General features: G+C 37.8%; 4 protein-coding genes and 1 non-coding gene across 6 annotated transcripts; 3 read left to right on the forward strand and 2 right to left on the reverse strand.

The window, feature by feature from the left end:
* The first annotated feature begins 445 nt into the window (after window positions 1–445).
* Window positions 446–1283, forward strand: LOC110761301 (uncharacterized). The gene has a single exon (XM_021963749.2). The coding sequence runs from the start codon at window positions 552–554 to the stop codon at window positions 1116–1118; it is 567 nt and encodes a 188-aa protein (XP_021819441.2). The 5' UTR covers window positions 446–551; the 3' UTR covers window positions 1119–1283.
* A 2172-nt stretch (window positions 1284–3455) lies between these two features.
* LOC110761302 (chaperone protein dnaJ-like protein) lies at window positions 3456–4372 on the reverse strand. Its single transcript, XM_021963750.2, has 3 exons — window positions 4178–4372; window positions 3954–4085; window positions 3456–3825 (listed from the first exon to the last, which is right to left on the reverse strand). The coding sequence occupies exons 1-3, from the start codon at window positions 4310–4312 to the stop codon at window positions 3739–3741; spliced, it is 354 nt and encodes a 117-aa protein (XP_021819442.1). The 5' UTR covers window positions 4313–4372; the 3' UTR covers window positions 3456–3738.
* A 565-nt stretch (window positions 4373–4937) lies between these two features.
* LOC110761335 (uncharacterized) lies at window positions 4938–6394 on the forward strand. The gene is made up of 3 exons (XM_021963796.2): window positions 4938–5145; window positions 5322–5565; window positions 5885–6394. Exons 1-3 carry the CDS (start codon window positions 5074–5076, stop codon window positions 6226–6228), a joined length of 660 nt encoding a protein of 219 aa, XP_021819488.2. The 5' UTR covers window positions 4938–5073; the 3' UTR covers window positions 6229–6394.
* A 186-nt stretch (window positions 6395–6580) lies between these two features.
* LOC148297995 (small nucleolar RNA snoR77) lies at window positions 6581–6704 on the reverse strand. The gene has a single exon (XR_015833205.1). It is a non-coding gene; the product is annotated as a small nucleolar RNA snoR77 (small nucleolar RNA).
* A 1091-nt stretch (window positions 6705–7795) lies between these two features.
* LOC110761239 (L-arabinokinase) lies at window positions 7796–15948 on the forward strand. Of its 2 annotated transcripts, XM_021963673.2 has the most exons (30): window positions 7796–8010; window positions 8106–8241; window positions 8354–8461; window positions 8635–8703; window positions 8812–8895; window positions 9051–9127; window positions 9276–9342; window positions 9543–9600; window positions 9714–9781; window positions 9864–9926; window positions 10208–10261; window positions 10361–10463; window positions 10540–10649; window positions 10784–10903; window positions 10989–11045; window positions 11357–11523; window positions 11605–11773; window positions 12134–12217; window positions 12386–12511; window positions 12607–12737; window positions 12811–12892; window positions 13089–13176; window positions 13710–13753; window positions 13838–13933; window positions 14023–14099; window positions 14295–14495; window positions 14653–14818; window positions 14914–14985; window positions 15348–15551; window positions 15647–15948. In XM_021963673.2, exons 2-30 carry the CDS (start codon window positions 8134–8136, stop codon window positions 15770–15772), a joined length of 2979 nt encoding a protein of 992 aa, XP_021819365.1. In that variant the 5' UTR covers window positions 7796–8010; window positions 8106–8133; the 3' UTR covers window positions 15773–15948. The 2 variants fall into 2 exon arrangements, with proteins under 2 accessions (XP_021819365.1, XP_021819364.1); XM_021963672.2 differs by having other exon boundaries at window positions 7796–8241.
* The last annotated feature ends 90 nt before the right edge of the window (window positions 15949–16038 follow it).

Here is a 16038-nt window from a genome sequence, read left to right on the forward strand (position 1 = left end):
TACAAATTAAAGTTGAAAATATCTTGGGCCAAAAAGTAAGTTGAAAACTTTAATAAACAAGACAATTGAAAGCTACGAGGTCCCGTGAGTGTTGATACCAGTCATCCTCATTCCTGTCACTGATGAAAAATTACTATTTTACTTCTCATAATCAACAAATTCATTTATATTCTAAAACTTTTTTCAAACAATTATTATTTAAAATAAATAAATAAGAAAAAAAAAACTCAAACTTGTATTGGTGCAAAACTGTAAAGCTTGAAGTTGAAAAAGGGGGACAATTGCATGCAACGAGAATGGCCCCTGTCTAAATCAGTCCCGAGACTTGAACTTTTGTGCATATATGAAACTGTCAACCTTCCGATGGGTTTGTTTACAAGTTTATAAATATAAAAAGGTAAAGAATACCAAATTCATTTTTATGGAAAACTGTACATTAAATAATATTCATAATCTTAAAGGCCCCTCAACCGCTATAAATTGAAGGCACCCATCTGAGATTGACAGAAGGAAGCAATTCAGAAATAGCTAGCAACTTACTTAGCTCAATAATGAACACCACCATGGATTCAAAGAAATCTAACAAGATCAGAGACATTGTCAGGCTTCAACAGATTCTCAAGAAGTGGAGAAAGATTGCTAACTCCTCCTCCTCATCATCAAAAGCAATCTCCACCAGCAACCACAACATGAGCAGCAGCAGCAGCAAGAGCATCAAGTTTCTGAAGAGGACACTTTCTCTGTCGGACAAAACCACCTCCTCCTCATTTGAGGGCTCAAGCAATGCTGCTGTCCCCAAAGGCTACCTTGCTGTTTGTGTTGGGGAGGAGCTCAGGAGATTTGTCATCCCAACTGACTACTTGGGCCGTCCTGCTTTTCACATTCTGCTGAGAGAAGCTGAGGAGGAATTTGGGTTTCACCAGACTGGGGTTCTGAGGATTCCATGTGAGGTTTCTGTGTTTGAAGATATTTTGAAGATGGTGGAGGAAGACAGGGACACATTGCTCTTCAATCTGCAAGAATGCAGGTTTAACAAAGATGATATGATGGGGTGCTGCTCATCATCAGAAGGCCAGCTTAACTTTTCTCACCACCCAGAAAGCCCAATGTGCAGATAGTTTTATTTATTTTTCATAATTTTCACTCCTGTAGATCTCTCCTTAGCTGAGACTGAGAGGGAGAAGAACTTTCAAGTTGAGTGTGTAAATTATCTTCTGATGCATTTTGTCAGGCATCCAATCCAACATCTTATTTTCTGAGGCATCTAAATCCAACATCTTATTTTCTGAGGCATCTAAATCCAACATTTTGATAACAGAACTGCATATACTGACAAGCCTAGATGCAAACCAACAATCTTATTCATGAGGCAAATGCTGATTTTGTAGGATCAAAGCAAAATGAGTTTTTTTAGGCATCCAATCCAAAGGGTTCATAGTCAATAATCAAAGATTTTGATATCAGAATTGCATATACTGATAATGCAGTAAACAACTAAACCAGTTTCATTGGTGAGTCAAGTGATGATGACTCGTTACTCATCCGACATATAAAGTCTTCACATGTCTGCAGAGCCAGTTGCAACCAAATAATAAAGTCTTCATAACATTGCACCAATCAACATTTGCAAAACTTCAAACCACAAACCATATTCCAGAAGTTCTCAACTAAACCACATGAAATAATAATTCAAAAGCTGGCCAAGGTTTGCAAGACATAATTCATCCATTGGACCTGAAAAGGTAACCAATGGAAAACCAACAATTTAAAAATATGAGATTACTTCATTCAAAAGAAAAAGTAGCCTTGGTCAACATTTCTCCTGATGGCACCCCCAATAAAAAAGTTTAACCATATCTGTCAGGACAGGTTCATGAGAGCTTTGAACATAAGACAGCTAGCTGTTGTAATCAGTACAAGTGAGTACCATTAACACCTCTAATGTTGTCCTATTCTGAGAGCCTATAGATTTTCAAAACCTTCATTCCATGAAACTTTGTTGTCAGCAAACCACTCGTCTGAGTCTGCCACCTCATAAACTAAGGCATATTGTATATACAATCTGCAAATATCGGTATCCTATGTCTTTGATGCAGAAAGTCAGAGACAAATGTCTAGTTTAAAGACTTTATGATGCAGAAAACAATATAATATTGCAGCCATTAGCACTTACATCAAGTAAACACCGAAAATCACATTGGCAGATTTTCACAGTTTCTCTTTGTTCATTCACATGCAACTTTCTTGTTTCAAACTTCAGGAAGCAAAACCATGTGTCAATCTTGAGTGACTAATCAACCATATGAATTGTAAAAAAATAAAGCAATTTGAAGTTTAAAAAATCCACAGTAAGATCCAGTAAAAAAGGCAGATCATCACATGATGTCTGTAATGAGTATGACCCTTTGGTCCAATTTGCAAGTAGCAAAAGCCTAAAATATTCACGTGAAATACGGCTTCAGTTTCACAATTCTTGGCAATAGAGGTCTAGTTTCATGAAAACCTGGTGCTAGAGTTGTAACTCTTAATCAATCTTGGCAATAGGTCTAGTTTCCTGAAAACCTGGTGCTAGAGTTGTAACTCTTAATCAATCTCTTACAAAACGATTATAAATCTAAACGCTAGGATTCCTTACAAAGTTCCAAACAAGCATGGAGATATATAGAAAAAGTCAAAGAGAAACCTTATGAAATACAACGAACACCCATTTGACATCTGTGTATGGGAACATATCTTAATCAATCAGTGGCTAACACAAATTGTCAGTTTTGTGCAGCACCAGTAGTTATGTTCCTCAAAGATTATAGTCCTGGTTGCAACTTGAAAAAAGAAAATAGCCAGCCAATGGTACTTTGGATCAAGCTCATCAATACCAAATAAACCAAATTGATTGTCATTTTAATATCAGGCCTCTCAGTCAGAGTGGCTTCTCAAACTCAAGAAGTTGTAGAGAAAATTTTATATGCTAATAAGCACTTAATTATATGAATGTAATAACCAAAGGAAGCATTTTCAACCGTTTTCAGTCAGTTTGGTGTTCTTTGTGACAGCGCAAACTAAAACTCAAGCAATTTGTTTAAAACAAGCCAAAAGTTGAACATTGAAACAAACAAAAAGTTTTCCCCTTAAATATATTGTTCAGTCCTCTTAATATGTACATTATGGGTTAAATTCTTTTTATATTCATGAATTTTGGCATACATTGAAGATGAAATCTTGGCCCTTTTATATAAAAGGGACTGGGTAGTGCAGGGAGAATAGATTGAGGGGTTATTGTAAGGGATTATATTGAGGGGGTCCTTAATAACCGTTTGATTTAATGTAGAGTTATTATTGGATATAGCCCCTCATTATAGAAGCTCCCTTGTAGTGAGCCTCAATTGGGTTATTGTGGACTCAGGCCTACATTTCTAATTCTCAACATTCTGCAATCAAGAAAGATAGGCATTCAAGTATTTAACTTCTCAGTGGTTAATTGCAATTTACTCAAATTACAAGGATTAGAAAATTTATAAAAATGGTCTTGGCATTTTCACTTGTAATATTGCTTCCTCTCAAACAAATTACACATGAGCAAAAAAAAAAAAAAAAAACCTCAACAGTGAATATAAGCTGTTCAAAACAATGAAAACCATCTCCAAAAAATCAAAGTAGTTGTGGAGGAATCAATCAATCCCTCCTAACTCATATCATATTCATATGTATCAATAAGGAAGCAACCCAGATGAAATTAAAGGCTCAAAAAGACACCTCTTCACCATCATTGTAATTTGGGAATGTGACACATTTGAAAACTTTGCACTTAGAACACAAAACCTGACCAATCTGCAGCAAAAAATAGCAACCATGAAAAAATATCAAACCTTTCACTTAAATCTGTTCTGGGTTTCCATAAAAATTGAAACTTGCAAATGAAAAAGTACTGGGATTAGGGAGGAGAGCCTCAAACTTACAGCTCTGCAAGCTGGGCATCGACGGTAGATTCGATTGGTCTCAGATTTCACATTGGTTTTCTGGCCTTTGCAAAAATCACAGAGCAACCACCCTCTGCCATTGCAGGCCTCGCACAGAACTGCTACATCACCCTTGGAAAAAGCTGGACCAGAGTCAGTCAGATGACAAACAATTGAAAATGGTGAAGCTCAAAACGTCTCTACTGACGGCAGTAGTTCAGTACCTCTGGTTCTTGTCGTTGTTGTTGGATGGGTGCGCAGTGTGCAGGCTTGACCAAACGACGTGTTGTTGAGGGTGAGGGTGGCAAGATGCGTAAAGAACTGAGCTTCCAGGGGGCGAAAGTCATCATCGTCGCCATTAGGCTTGGTTGTGAGCTTCTAAAAAACAGAGCGGAGTGAAGTGTCGCTCTGCTTTTCTTCTCATTATCCGATAGCATGTCCTTCATTTGTGACGTGTCTTCCAAATTACAGAATTGCCACTGCTCCAATGCACAATTAATTTTTTTTTTCTTTTATACTATTTTTATAATTTTTTTTTATAAATAAAATTATTATTATTGATACTATTCAATTTCAAAAAAATTTAAATTTGTTATTGGTACTAAAATTTATTTGAGTTTTGGAATTGGAGATGATCTTAGTCCCCTCTCGTTTTTTATTTTACTAAGCCTCAATTTCTTAAATGAAAAGAGTTTTAGTATATATTGTTTTTTACAAAGCGATATTCTAAAATAGCTCTAAATGAAGGGAAATCGAACTCAGATACAAAGTGGCGGACGCACTAAATCAGCCAACGGGTGTGACAATGTTGTCATTTGCAAAAATATGGCCCACTAGGCCGATGAATTTGGGCCCCGCTAAGTAATATTTGGGCTAGCATCGGGCCATAAATTTGGGCCTTTCCGGATATTATGGGCGGGAAGTAATCTTATTAGAAAGAAATAGAAGGTTGAAGAAACCCCCAGAAAAAAAAAAACCACCCACCCACACTATTACAAGAATAAAATTGTTCTTTAAAAATCAATTCCCAAAAAGAGAAAGACTGGCGGTGTGAAGCCCGGCAAGCTCGCTAGGAAGACAAAGCGAGAGAGATTTTGATTTAGGGTTTCGGATCGCAAAGATGAAGCGCAAAGACTTTGATGAAGACGTAGACGACGCCTTCTACTTTCCTTCATCTAAATCCAGGAGACTGGTAAGCTCTCTGCGCTCTAAAATTTGTCTTTGTTTCAATTCATTTCAATCCTCAGCAAATTTAGGGTTTTTTTGCCGCGCTTTCCTCCGAACTTGGAGATATGATGAATTTCTGATACTTGTGTTTCTTCGCTCTTTAACATGTAATTTTCTGCATTTTTGTTGTGGAATTTCTAGGATGCTGACTTATTTGCAACTGTAAATGAAGACCCAAGAAGTGCAGCTCAGGTGTTTGAAGAAAGGCCATCTCAAGGCACCATTGTGATGCAAAGAGATGATTTGCGAAAGGACCCATTACCTTCGGGTGATGAGAAAGCAATTGTGCTCTATAACCCCGCGAACATGCCGCTGCTTCTCAAATCCCCCGACTCGCGGGATTTCTCTCTGATTGTGAGTTCAGATTTGATTCCGGGTTTAAGGGGTAAGAACCTGGATCTCTGTATTGTTGTTAATTGACCCGTGTTTTTGTTACTTAAGTTTAGGAAACTTAGATTAGATATGTTGATCATAGAGTCTAATTTCAAGTTGTTATTTCAGCTTTGAATGGTGTTGGAGTAGTAACACAGAACTTAGGTTTATTTTTCATGATTAAGGTGATTTTTAAATGCTTACTGCTGAGCTATGTTCTGATTTTGTGTGTCATTGAAAACATGTTCTGGTTTGGTTCTGGCTCTAGAATGAATGCATACTTTGAGTACCCATTTGACCTTGCCTTTTACTAACCAATTTGTTTCTGGTAGATCATATCTATTCGTGGGGAAATTCAAGGTCGCCGAAACCGGCAGAGGATCGTGTGGTTGAAGAGGAAAACAAAGAAGTTTCAAATGGCTGTTTGGCTGTGGTTCCCTGGGTTGCATCTAAGTTCCCTCTAGCCTCAAGGGATCAGGCAGCGAATCAGTTGGAGCCCATGGAAGCTGAGGAAATTGAAATGATGGACACAGATGACAACGATTACAATGGCGGGGAAGCTACCGGGTCTGGCAGTATGATGGAAGGATCGGGTGGGTTACAGCACTGGCAGCAACAGCAGCACCATTGGTTGGAGCCAAAGCTCGTCCACAATAATTATACTCATGTCACCTAATAACTAGTTCAACCTCCCAGTTCTTTGCAGACTCACTGTAGTTTTATTTTATCAACCTGAACTTGATGAAATTTTCCACTTGGGGGAGTTTTCCAAAGTTATATTGTGTTCTTTGGAAACCCCCTTTAAGAATTCTCAAATAAATCACGGATTGTTTGTACTTCAATTCTGTGAATGTTCGTAAATGTCTGTCAAAACATAAACGTCTTCCATTTGGCCTGAAAACTCATCTAGGTGCATCGACTCAAGACATTATAATCCAAATTAAGATTCGAACCAAACCCACGATCAGTGATTATTTAGAAAAGAAAAAACCTCAAATGAAATCAATCGATTGTGAAAACAAAGTTAAAATGTACTGATGCTTACTAGACCAGCTTCAAAGAGAGAATCTCAGCAAGTCTGAAGAGCAAAAGAATTCGATTTACGAGCAGTTAAACGCCTCCCAAGCCATTGTGATCGCAAGGGGGCTGCCTGAATTACCACTCGATACACCAAAAACAAGTATGAAATAGAAACAAAAATATATATATATATCAACCTCAACAGAGAAACCCGCTAGAAGGAAAGAAAGCCACAGCGAATTTGGGTGAAAAGGTTGAGAGGTTGATTTAGGGAAGCTGCATTCATCTCGATGGCACTGTTTTCAATAAGCCAAAGAGCCAAACTCCAGCCCCATTCGCCTTCTCAACAATAAAAAAAACTACAAAGAGAAACAGAGGAAAAAATAATATATTGAAGAAACTCTGCAACCTCCAATTTTGCTCAGGCGTTCGGCGCAACTCTAACCCTAGGAACACGACTTCTGTAAACTTCCCTCGACAGACAAGTATATATAGGGAGGAGACGCGCCTAGCCCTCTGCCAAACGAAGCCCACCTGGAATTCTTTTTCTTCTTGTATGGGCCAGATTTGAATTCCAAGGACGTCCAATTCTGAATGGACTAGACCCATAACCGATGGGCTAACTCCAAATTCACGGGTGGCTTCTTTTATTTATTTTTGTTTATTTTTCATTTTAGTTTTATCAGCACTTATTGGTTAGTGTTTTTTTCTGTACGACTACTCATTGGTTTGTTTGGTGGCCGCATTTGGATTGGTTCGGAATTTGTCCTAGGCGACAAACCCAACTGATCTCATCTCATCGGTTTGGATTTTTTCTACGAATCGAAACTGATTGAACCGTATACCTAACCAATCCAAATCAATTTATCACTCGAGAGTTTGATTCCGTGTTTTTTTTTTTTTTTGGTCAAGTGATTCCGTGTGTTTACACGCTTTTAACCACTCGAAATACAAGTACGTTGCAACATCCTATCTTGTAAGATTATAATCTGTGTGTTATCTTTTTATTTTTTCTCCTTGAGCAAGGATGCCTAACGAATATACTCAGTCATGGACGCTGCATTGAGATTCTTCTTCCCGGCAAATTGGACCTCAATTTGGAAAAATGATTGTAAAAAATAATATTCGGTAAAACCCACGATTCTGATTCCAAAACCCCACCAAAAAAGAAAAAGTTCGAAATAATTGAAGATCATATAATCCATTGCCCATACTTTTGGATAAATGTACGCCGTACGAGAAGAACATCCATTTTAAAATGACCACGTTAAGCTGACGTGGCACTCTGAATCGGCTGCAGCATGTAGCAGCAGCTGACTTCTGAGAGAGACAACAACAAGAGGATAAACTCGATGACTCAACTCACACAAACAAAACGGCAAAACCCCGCTCAGTTTGTAACAAATCGAAACGTCACCGTTCATCTCATCTCTTATTAGTAAACCTCCAGCACAAATCTGTTTGATATTTTGGTCAATTATAGTCCCTTCTTCTTCTATAATTGAGATTCTCTATCTTCCTCCTTGATCACAGCGATCATTGCTAGACAGAGAGAGAGATAATGAGGATTGACGAAGAGAGCGAAGGAGTTTCGGCGTCCAGGAACCACCTGGTGTTTGCTTACTATGTCACCGGCCATGGCTTCGGCCACGCCACTCGCGTCGTTGAGGTCAGCTCTCTCTGCTCTCTGATCACTGTTTTCTTCAAATTTCAATGTCGATTGTCCAATTGCTGATCTGCTCCGTCAATGCGGTGTTTTTTTTTTCTTCTTCTAAGCGTAGGTTGTGCGGCACCTGATTCTGGCCGGCCACGATGTGCACGTCGTAACCGGAGCGCCGGACTTCGTTTTCACGTCGGAGATAGAGTCGCCTCGGCTCTTCATTCGCAAGGTATCACTTCCACAATCTCACAAGTTGCATGTCTCTCAATGATAATAAGTATTATGCATCAATGATCAAAATGATAATTTTATAGAATTATTTTATGATTTGTGATATTTTAGCATTATATTAGTAATGTAGCAGTAGCAACTTTATTTACTTATTGAATTTTTGGATATTAGGTTCTTCTAGACTGTGGAGCTGTTCAGGCAGATGCTTTAACAGTCGATCGTCTTGCATCCTTGGCAAAGGTAATAGGAAGTGACATTTCCTCTTTTTTTTCTCTGTTTTGTTGATTTTTATTTTTTTATTTATCCTGGTGGAGAAGTAATGTTGCTGATTCTGTTATATTTGTTTAGTATTCGGAGACGGCTGTGGTGCCAAGGGCTTCTATTTTGAAAACAGAAGTTGAATGGCTAAACTCCATCAAGGCTGACCTAGTGGTACTTAAAATGTTTCTTCTGTTGTTTTGTTGATATGGGCTTGAGCTTGTCCAATGTAGTCCGTTAAGATTGAGTGGAAGGGAGCTTTGATTTGTGTTTACATAATTCCATAAAGATCCTTGCTCTGACAGTTTATTCTACTTGTACAAGAACAGGTCTCAGATGTTGTTCCTGTTGCGTGTCGTGCAGCAGCGGATGCTGGAATTCGCTCTGTTTGTGTCACTAACTTCAGGTATCTTGTTATCACTAGCATTCTTTTTTAGTCTTTTAGTTGTAAATGCATAACTTGAATCGTTCAAGTTATGACTTTTGATGATCTTGAGTTGTCCAACTCTTTCAAATTTGTGAAAACTCTCAGTGTTCTTCGTTTCTCTATGCAGTTGGGACTTCATCTATGCAGAATATGTGATGGCTGCTGGAAGTAATCATCGTTCAATCGTTTGGCAGGTGACCTTCCTGTGCTTTAGATTGAATTAATTACCATTAGATTTTATTCATTTGCCCATTGCATCCCCCTACCCTTCTTCTTTGATTCAATCCGGCCATGTCTCTGTAGATCAATGTCGGTGCGAAACATACTGACTTATGTGTTCTTTAGATTTGCCTTTTGATGTTTTATGTGGTAATTTTCTTTGTGTTGATTATAGATAGCGGAAGATTATTCTCACTGTGAGTTCCTCATCCGCCTCCCGGGATACTGCCCAAGTATGTTGCTTTCAACCCCAAGGCAGTAGCTTCCTTGTCTTTATTACCTTTTATCTCTCCAGTTCAGGGAATTATTTATTAACTTGTCTCATACTGTATATTTGACTTTGCAGTGCCTGCTTTCCGTGATGTGGTTGATGTACCTCTAGTTGTGAGGAGGATTCGCAGATCCCGCAAAGAGGTTTTAGTCTCAAGATCTATAGCAAAGCCCTTCCATTGGTTCATTTTATTGATTATTTTTTTCATTCTTTTCCTGGTTATAGGTGAGGCAGGAACTCAGAATTGAAGATGACGTAAAACTAGTCATCCTCAACTTTGGTGGACAGGTGAATTGATGATTAAACAGTGCTCCCTGGATTATTGTTGGGATGCCTTTGTTCCAGTTTCATCTAATTTTGAATGATTCAGTTAGATCTGTCAGTGATAGATTATGCGTGCAGCCTCACAATAACTTTATGAGTTCTCCAATGCACACTTAGCTATCTGCACTTTTATACTATTACTTTAAGTTGCAATTCATACAAACTTGCATATTCGCTCACACATAGTTCATAGTTCATTATGTCTATTGCTAATTGTACTTGTATATTTCTCTCTCTATCTGCAGCCAGCAGGCTGGAAATTGAAAGAGGAGTTTTTACCCCCTGGATGGCTGTGCCTGGTATTTTCATGGAATTTTCTATATGTTTTCTTCCTGTCTAAAAGTGCTTTTCATTTTTTTTTTAAATAATAATAAAGGTTTTATTGTTTTTTGGTTCAGGTTTGTGGTGGTTCTGACACCCAGGAGCTTCCACCAAATTTCATAAAGCTTGCAAAAGATGCTTATACGCCTGATTTTATGGCAGCATCTGACTGTATGCTCGGTAGGTTTGAACTATTTTGGTAGGGAACTACATTGAATGGACAGAGATCAAAAAAATTTGGTTCATGTTGTTTCAGGAAAAATTGGATATGGCACTGTGAGTGAAGCCCTTGCATACAAGTTACCCTTTGTCTTTGTACGCAGAGATTATTTCAATGAAGAACCTTTCTTGAGAAATATGCTTGAGGTTTGGTCCATTTCTTATAAAAGAAAAACTTTATTACATTTTTTGAGCAATGTCATCTTCATCTTCTCCTCCCTCTCTTATATGCTTGTCAATAGTCTGATACTAGTTCGGTTTAAAATAATTTCGTATGACAGTATTATCAAGGTGGTGTTGAGATGATTAGGAGGGACTTGCTCACTGGTCATTGGAAACCTTACCTTGAGCGTGCAATCAGTTTGAAACCGTGCTATGAAGGAGGTATCAATGGTGGTGAGGTACCTTCTTTGTTTCTAGAATTCTGTGATTAGTTATACATTTTGATTTTGCATCTATGCAGTAATGTAAAAATTCAAAATATAGGTGGCAGCTCACATCCTGCAGGAGACGGCTATTGGGAAAAACTATGCATCAGATAAGGTAATTGAACTTAATCAACTTGTAGGTTAACAGAACTTCAATACCAAATCGTTTTGTTGTAATGAATTTCCTCCAGTAGCAGAGACTCAGAACCTGCTCTATAAAATTAGTGAATTAGCACTATAGTCTGGCACAAATTCACAGGGTGTTGTAATCTAATAGGCCAAACTGTGCAAACCCAAAAAGAAAAGGGCTAAGGTTGGGTGGTAGAAGATTCACATTTCTGTGGAGAATAATTTATTGAAACTATTATTTCAATGAAATAAAAGAAAATTACATTTTGATTCTACTTTTGTCATGTTGAAACGTAGCTAAGCGGGGCAAGAAGATTGCGTGATGCCATAATTCTTGGGTATCAACTACAAAGGGTACCTGGACGGGATATGGCCATTCCTGAATGGTATGCAAATGCTGAAAGTGAACTTGGAATGGGATCACCTACTTGCGAAATGAGCGAGAAGAGCTCCCTAATGAACTCGTGAGATGTATATTCTATTAGTGTTGTCGTTATACAAAAATTATTTGGATACTAATAAGATTATTGCAATTCTATTTTTAGATGCACTGAGGACTTCGAGATTCTTTATGGAGATCTTCAGGGTCTTTCAGATACAATGACATTTTTGAAGAGCTTGGCAGAACTTGATTCTATGTTTGACTCTGACAAAAGTGCTGAGAAGCGCCAGATGAGGGAGCGCAAGGCTGCAGCCGGACTCTTCAACTGGGAGGTCTCACTTAGCTGAACTAAATCTCATATGCTTTTTCTTAGGTTTTCGGTTTTTACTATATCAGCAAATGCCCACTAGCTGCTGCAGATGACATATTAACATTATGTATATATTGACGTAGTTACTTTGGAACTGATAACTTGTTATATATGCATTTGCAATGACACCATCACTGTTTTTCTGCATTTCTTTTGTGTACGTTTGGTGTATAAATGACCATTTAAGGTTAACTAAACTGCTTGACAGCATTATTTGGACGTTTGCCTTAGGAAGTATTATATATGTATTCGTATTTGTCAGAATATAAACTGTCTTTCCAATGGTTTTACTGAACAATTGTATTTCATTTTTGGGATACAGGATGAAATCTTTGTGGCAAGAGCACCTGGACGGTTAGACGTAATGGGAGGAATTGCTGACTATTCAGGAAGTCTAGTCTTGCAGGTTTGTCTCTGTATTTTATTAGTTATCCTGTCTTCATAAGCTTGCTCTTGCCACTCAGTGCAGTGTGTACGCGTTTGTGCATGGATGCAGACATACACACATTGGACAAAGCTGCCTCTTGGCATGGTCTTTCCTCCTGAATGTTTCTTCTGATTTTCTTTCTCACAGATGCCCATAAAGGAAGCCTGCCATGTTGCTGTACAAAGAAATCATCCAAGTAAACATAGGCTCTGGAAACATGCCCTGGTTCGGCAGCAGGCTGAAGGAAAAAACCCAACACCTGTCCTGCAAATTGTATGTATAAGCATATCAATAAGCATAGAAAGTGGGTTTGTCTTACTGGTACAAATTTTAATATCGTTACCATCTCCATATATTGGCTGTATCAGGTCTCATATGGTTCAGAGTTAAGCAACCGTGGCCCAACGTTTGACATGGATCTAGCTGATTTTATGGACGGAGATCAACCAATGTCATACGAGAAGGCAAAGAAATATTTTTCACAAGATCCATCCCAAAAGTGGGTCAATCTTCTTTACTTAATGTGTCTGTATTTGTAACTTTGTACACTGCTTACCTGGTCTCCATTTTAGGTGGGCGGCATATGTGGCAGGTGTCATTCTGGTTTTAATGACAGAACTAGGCATACGTTTTGAGGAGAGCATCAGTTTGCTGGTATGAGTTGGCACTTATTTTGTTTAGAGAATATTCTGATTTATTCTTATCTCCTAGCTCAGAACTTTTGCTGTTATAGTGTTTGCCGGTTCTGTTCTCTATTCTCTGCTGTTCAATTCATATGTGTAGTTGCTTACAAATAGTTTGTTGTGGTATAGCCCATAATGTTGACACATACACTTCTCATAACGTACAGGTTTCCTCGACAGTCCCGGAAGGCAAAGGTGTCTCTTCTTCTGCTTCTGTGGAGGTTGCTACCATGTCTGCCATAGCTGCTTCCCATGGTATTTCCATTATTCAAATATTACAGAGCTAGAAAACTTAAGAGTCTTCAAATTCTTTTTTTAGCTTTTCTAATTTCATTTTCTACATATAATAGAAGTGGTCCTTTTTAGCTTCTTGCATAATATTCTTATTGTTTCTTCCTTGTTTCTAGAAAAAATGACAACATTTGTTAACTTACCCAGCTACTAAATCAGGCCTTTTCATTTGTAACTTCAGATTTATTATTAACTTGTATAGAGTTGTACAGGTTTATCTTTGTTATCCCAAAAGAAAATTTCATGGCAATTCATGAAGAATATTTGTGTGGAAATACTTACACATTTGCATGCTTGGTTTCTTCTTTTGATATTAAGCTGGTTATTTATCATGTTGTTTGTTTGACTTAGAAAGTTCTATTTCTGGTTTATTTAAAGTACTGCATATTTGGGCCTAATAAACTTTTTTTAAAATTTAAGTATTGACTATTCATTTTGTTTATTAAGTTATGAACATGGAAAACTAAATGACTAAAACCTACTCCTGTGCTTTGTAGGATTAAGCATCAGCCCCAGAGATCTTGCTTTGCTTTGCCAAAAGGTTGCACCTTCAGCACTGTATTATAATCAACAAGCTAGTGGTTTTCTTTTGAAAATTTCCTTGATTATCCTAGTTGTTTATTAGGTGGAGAATCATATTGTTGGAGCTCCGTGTGGTGTGATGGACCAGATGACTTCTGCATGCGGTGAAGCCAATAAGCTTCTTGCAATGTTGTGCCAGGTATCCGTTAATGTTTCTGAAAACAACTCTGCTGCAACATTTTACATATTGAGAAATCATATCATTTTTCTTTTTGGTTCTTTGTACAGCCTGCTGAGGTTCTTGGACTTGTAGAAATTCCTGGTCATATCCGATTTTGGGGAATTGATTCAGGAATACGACACAGGTAGGAGATCTATATCAACTTTTTCCATGAATTTTAACATTTGCTCCCAGTTCTCACAATTCTAGTAAACGTTTGATCAGCTTAAACCATTTGTTGATGGAGTTTTTATTATATGATCTATATCAGGACTTATTCTGATCTTTAATCCTAAAATAACGACTTGTACTAAGCCTTGCCATTTTTCTTCTTGGGTAGTGTTGGAGGTGCAGATTACGGATCTGTTAGAATAGGTGCCTTCATGGGTCGAAAGATGATAAAGTTAGCAGCATCTGCTATTTTGTCTCGATCATCAGGAACTGAAAATGGACCAAACCCTGATGAGTTAGAGGATAATGGTTTTGAACTACTTGAAACTGAAGCTTCATTAGATTACTTGTGCAACCTGTCACCTCATAGGTAATGTTCTCTACTGGCACCTTTAAATAATTTCTTAAAAACTAAGGTGCAGTTACTGGCCAAAAATAAACAAAGGTGATGTTTATAGCTAAACTACTTTTAAAATTGTATTGGTCCTATAAAGGATTGTTTATTTATTCCAAAACTTGAATTTCAGATACGAGGCTCTTTATGTTAAGATGCTTCCTGACTCTATACTTGGTGAAACTTTTCTTGAGAAGTATGATGGTCACAATGATCCAGTTACAGTAATTGATCCAAACCGTAACTATGGAGTGACAGCACCTGCTAAACATCCTATATATGAAAATTTCCGAGTTAAGGTACCCAGATTTTTTATGCCTTTCAATACATCTATCTCTAAATGCTTTTATTCTTCCTATAATCTAAGGTACTTGGTTTACTGTTTAATGTATAGGCATTCAAAGCACTGTTAACATCTGCAAATTCAGATGATCAGCTTACAGCTCTTGGAGAGTTACTGTACCAGGTACGTACAAATAGTTGAAGAAAACCTGTAATTCGAACTCCTCTTCAGCACAATTATAGACAAGACTACGGAAAATAGTGAACGAGACCATTTTTAGCATAGGAATCAAGTACCACCAGGTTCACATCCTTTCGTCCTATAGATAATTGGAGGACCAGTGTATGCCTTGGTCCATGTACCGACAAATCTCGAGCTACTTGCTGGCTGGGCAGTAAATGAGTTTGCTTAAGCCAATCAAGCACTACCTGAATTTTTCCTTTTCGTTAAATCATTGAGTTAGCACCTAGCTTTAAATATATTGCATGGATTATTTATTGAGCTACAGAATCTTAGATTGCTGGACATGCTCTTCTTTTTTGCAGTGCCACTACAGCTACAGTGCCTGTGGACTTGGCTCCGACGGAACAAACCGCCTTGTACGGTTGGTACAAGAGATGCAACACAGTAAAGCATCTAAATCTGGCGACGGGACACTATATGGAGCCAAGATTACAGGAGGAGGTTCTGGTGGGACAGTTTGTGCAGTTGGTAGGAATTCTCTACAGAGCAGCCAACAAATTTTGGAGGTAATTTTATCAGGCAAACAGTATTTTACTTAATTAAACATTATTATACCAGAAATTGAGTTTATTGATAGAATGGTTGATTTTGATGCATCCAGATTCAGCAGAGATACAAGGATGCAACAGGGTACTTGCCATATATTTTTGAGGGCTCATCACCTGGTGCAGGCAAGTTTGGATATCTAAGAATACGACGCCGTCCCTCTGTCAATCCAAATGAGTAATTTACGGGAATGTAAAATGTCTAGTAATTTATTAATTTGGGTTTAAATTTATGAACCTTTTCAAGAATCTCACCAATGGTACAACTGTCTTGTGGATGTATTGGCGTATTGGCAGTATAACAATAATATTATTGAAGTTCAAATAAAATTAATAAAATTATATATATTTTTCATTCCATATGGTTTTGATTTTTCTGAGGTACAGATTAAAACATGACGAAATTCAAAGATTCAAAGTAGGGATATGAAATGATTGGTTCTTTCTT

Source organism: Prunus avium, chromosome 1 (assembly GCF_965620075.1).
Source record: "Prunus avium chromosome 1, drPruAviu1.hap1.1, whole genome shotgun sequence".
Lineage (NCBI taxonomy): Eukaryota > Viridiplantae > Streptophyta > Magnoliopsida > Rosales > Rosaceae > Prunus > Prunus avium.

Coding starts and splice junctions, on each gene's coding strand:
- LOC110761301 (XM_021963749.2), top strand. CDS start 552: ATGAACACCACCATGGATTCAAAGAAATCTAACAAGATCAGAGACATT.
- LOC110761302 (XM_021963750.2), bottom strand. CDS start 4,312: ATGGCGACGATGATGACTTTCGCCCCCTGGAAGCTCAGTTCTTTACGC. Junction 4,086..4,177: donor AACAACGACAAGAACCAGAG/GTACTGAACTAC, acceptor GCTTTTTCCAAG/GGTGATGTAGCAGTTCTGTG. Junction 3,826..3,953: donor GATGCCCAGCTTGCAGAGCT/GTAAGTTTGAGG, acceptor TTTTTGCTGCAG/ATTGGTCAGGTTTTGTGTTC.
- LOC110761335 (XM_021963796.2), top strand. CDS start 5,074: ATGAAGCGCAAAGACTTTGATGAAGACGTAGACGACGCCTTCTACTTT. Junction 5,146..5,321: donor CATCTAAATCCAGGAGACTG/GTAAGCTCTCTG, acceptor TGGAATTTCTAG/GATGCTGACTTATTTGCAAC. Junction 5,566..5,884: donor TTTGATTCCGGGTTTAAGGG/GTAAGAACCTGG, acceptor TGTTTCTGGTAG/ATCATATCTATTCGTGGGGA.
- LOC110761239 (XM_021963672.2), top strand. CDS start 8,134: ATGAGGATTGACGAAGAGAGCGAAGGAGTTTCGGCGTCCAGGAACCAC. Junction 10,464..10,539: donor AGCATCTGACTGTATGCTCG/GTAGGTTTGAAC, acceptor ATGTTGTTTCAG/GAAAAATTGGATATGGCACT. Junction 11,524..11,604: donor AAGAGCTCCCTAATGAACTC/GTGAGATGTATA, acceptor TTCTATTTTTAG/ATGCACTGAGGACTTCGAGA.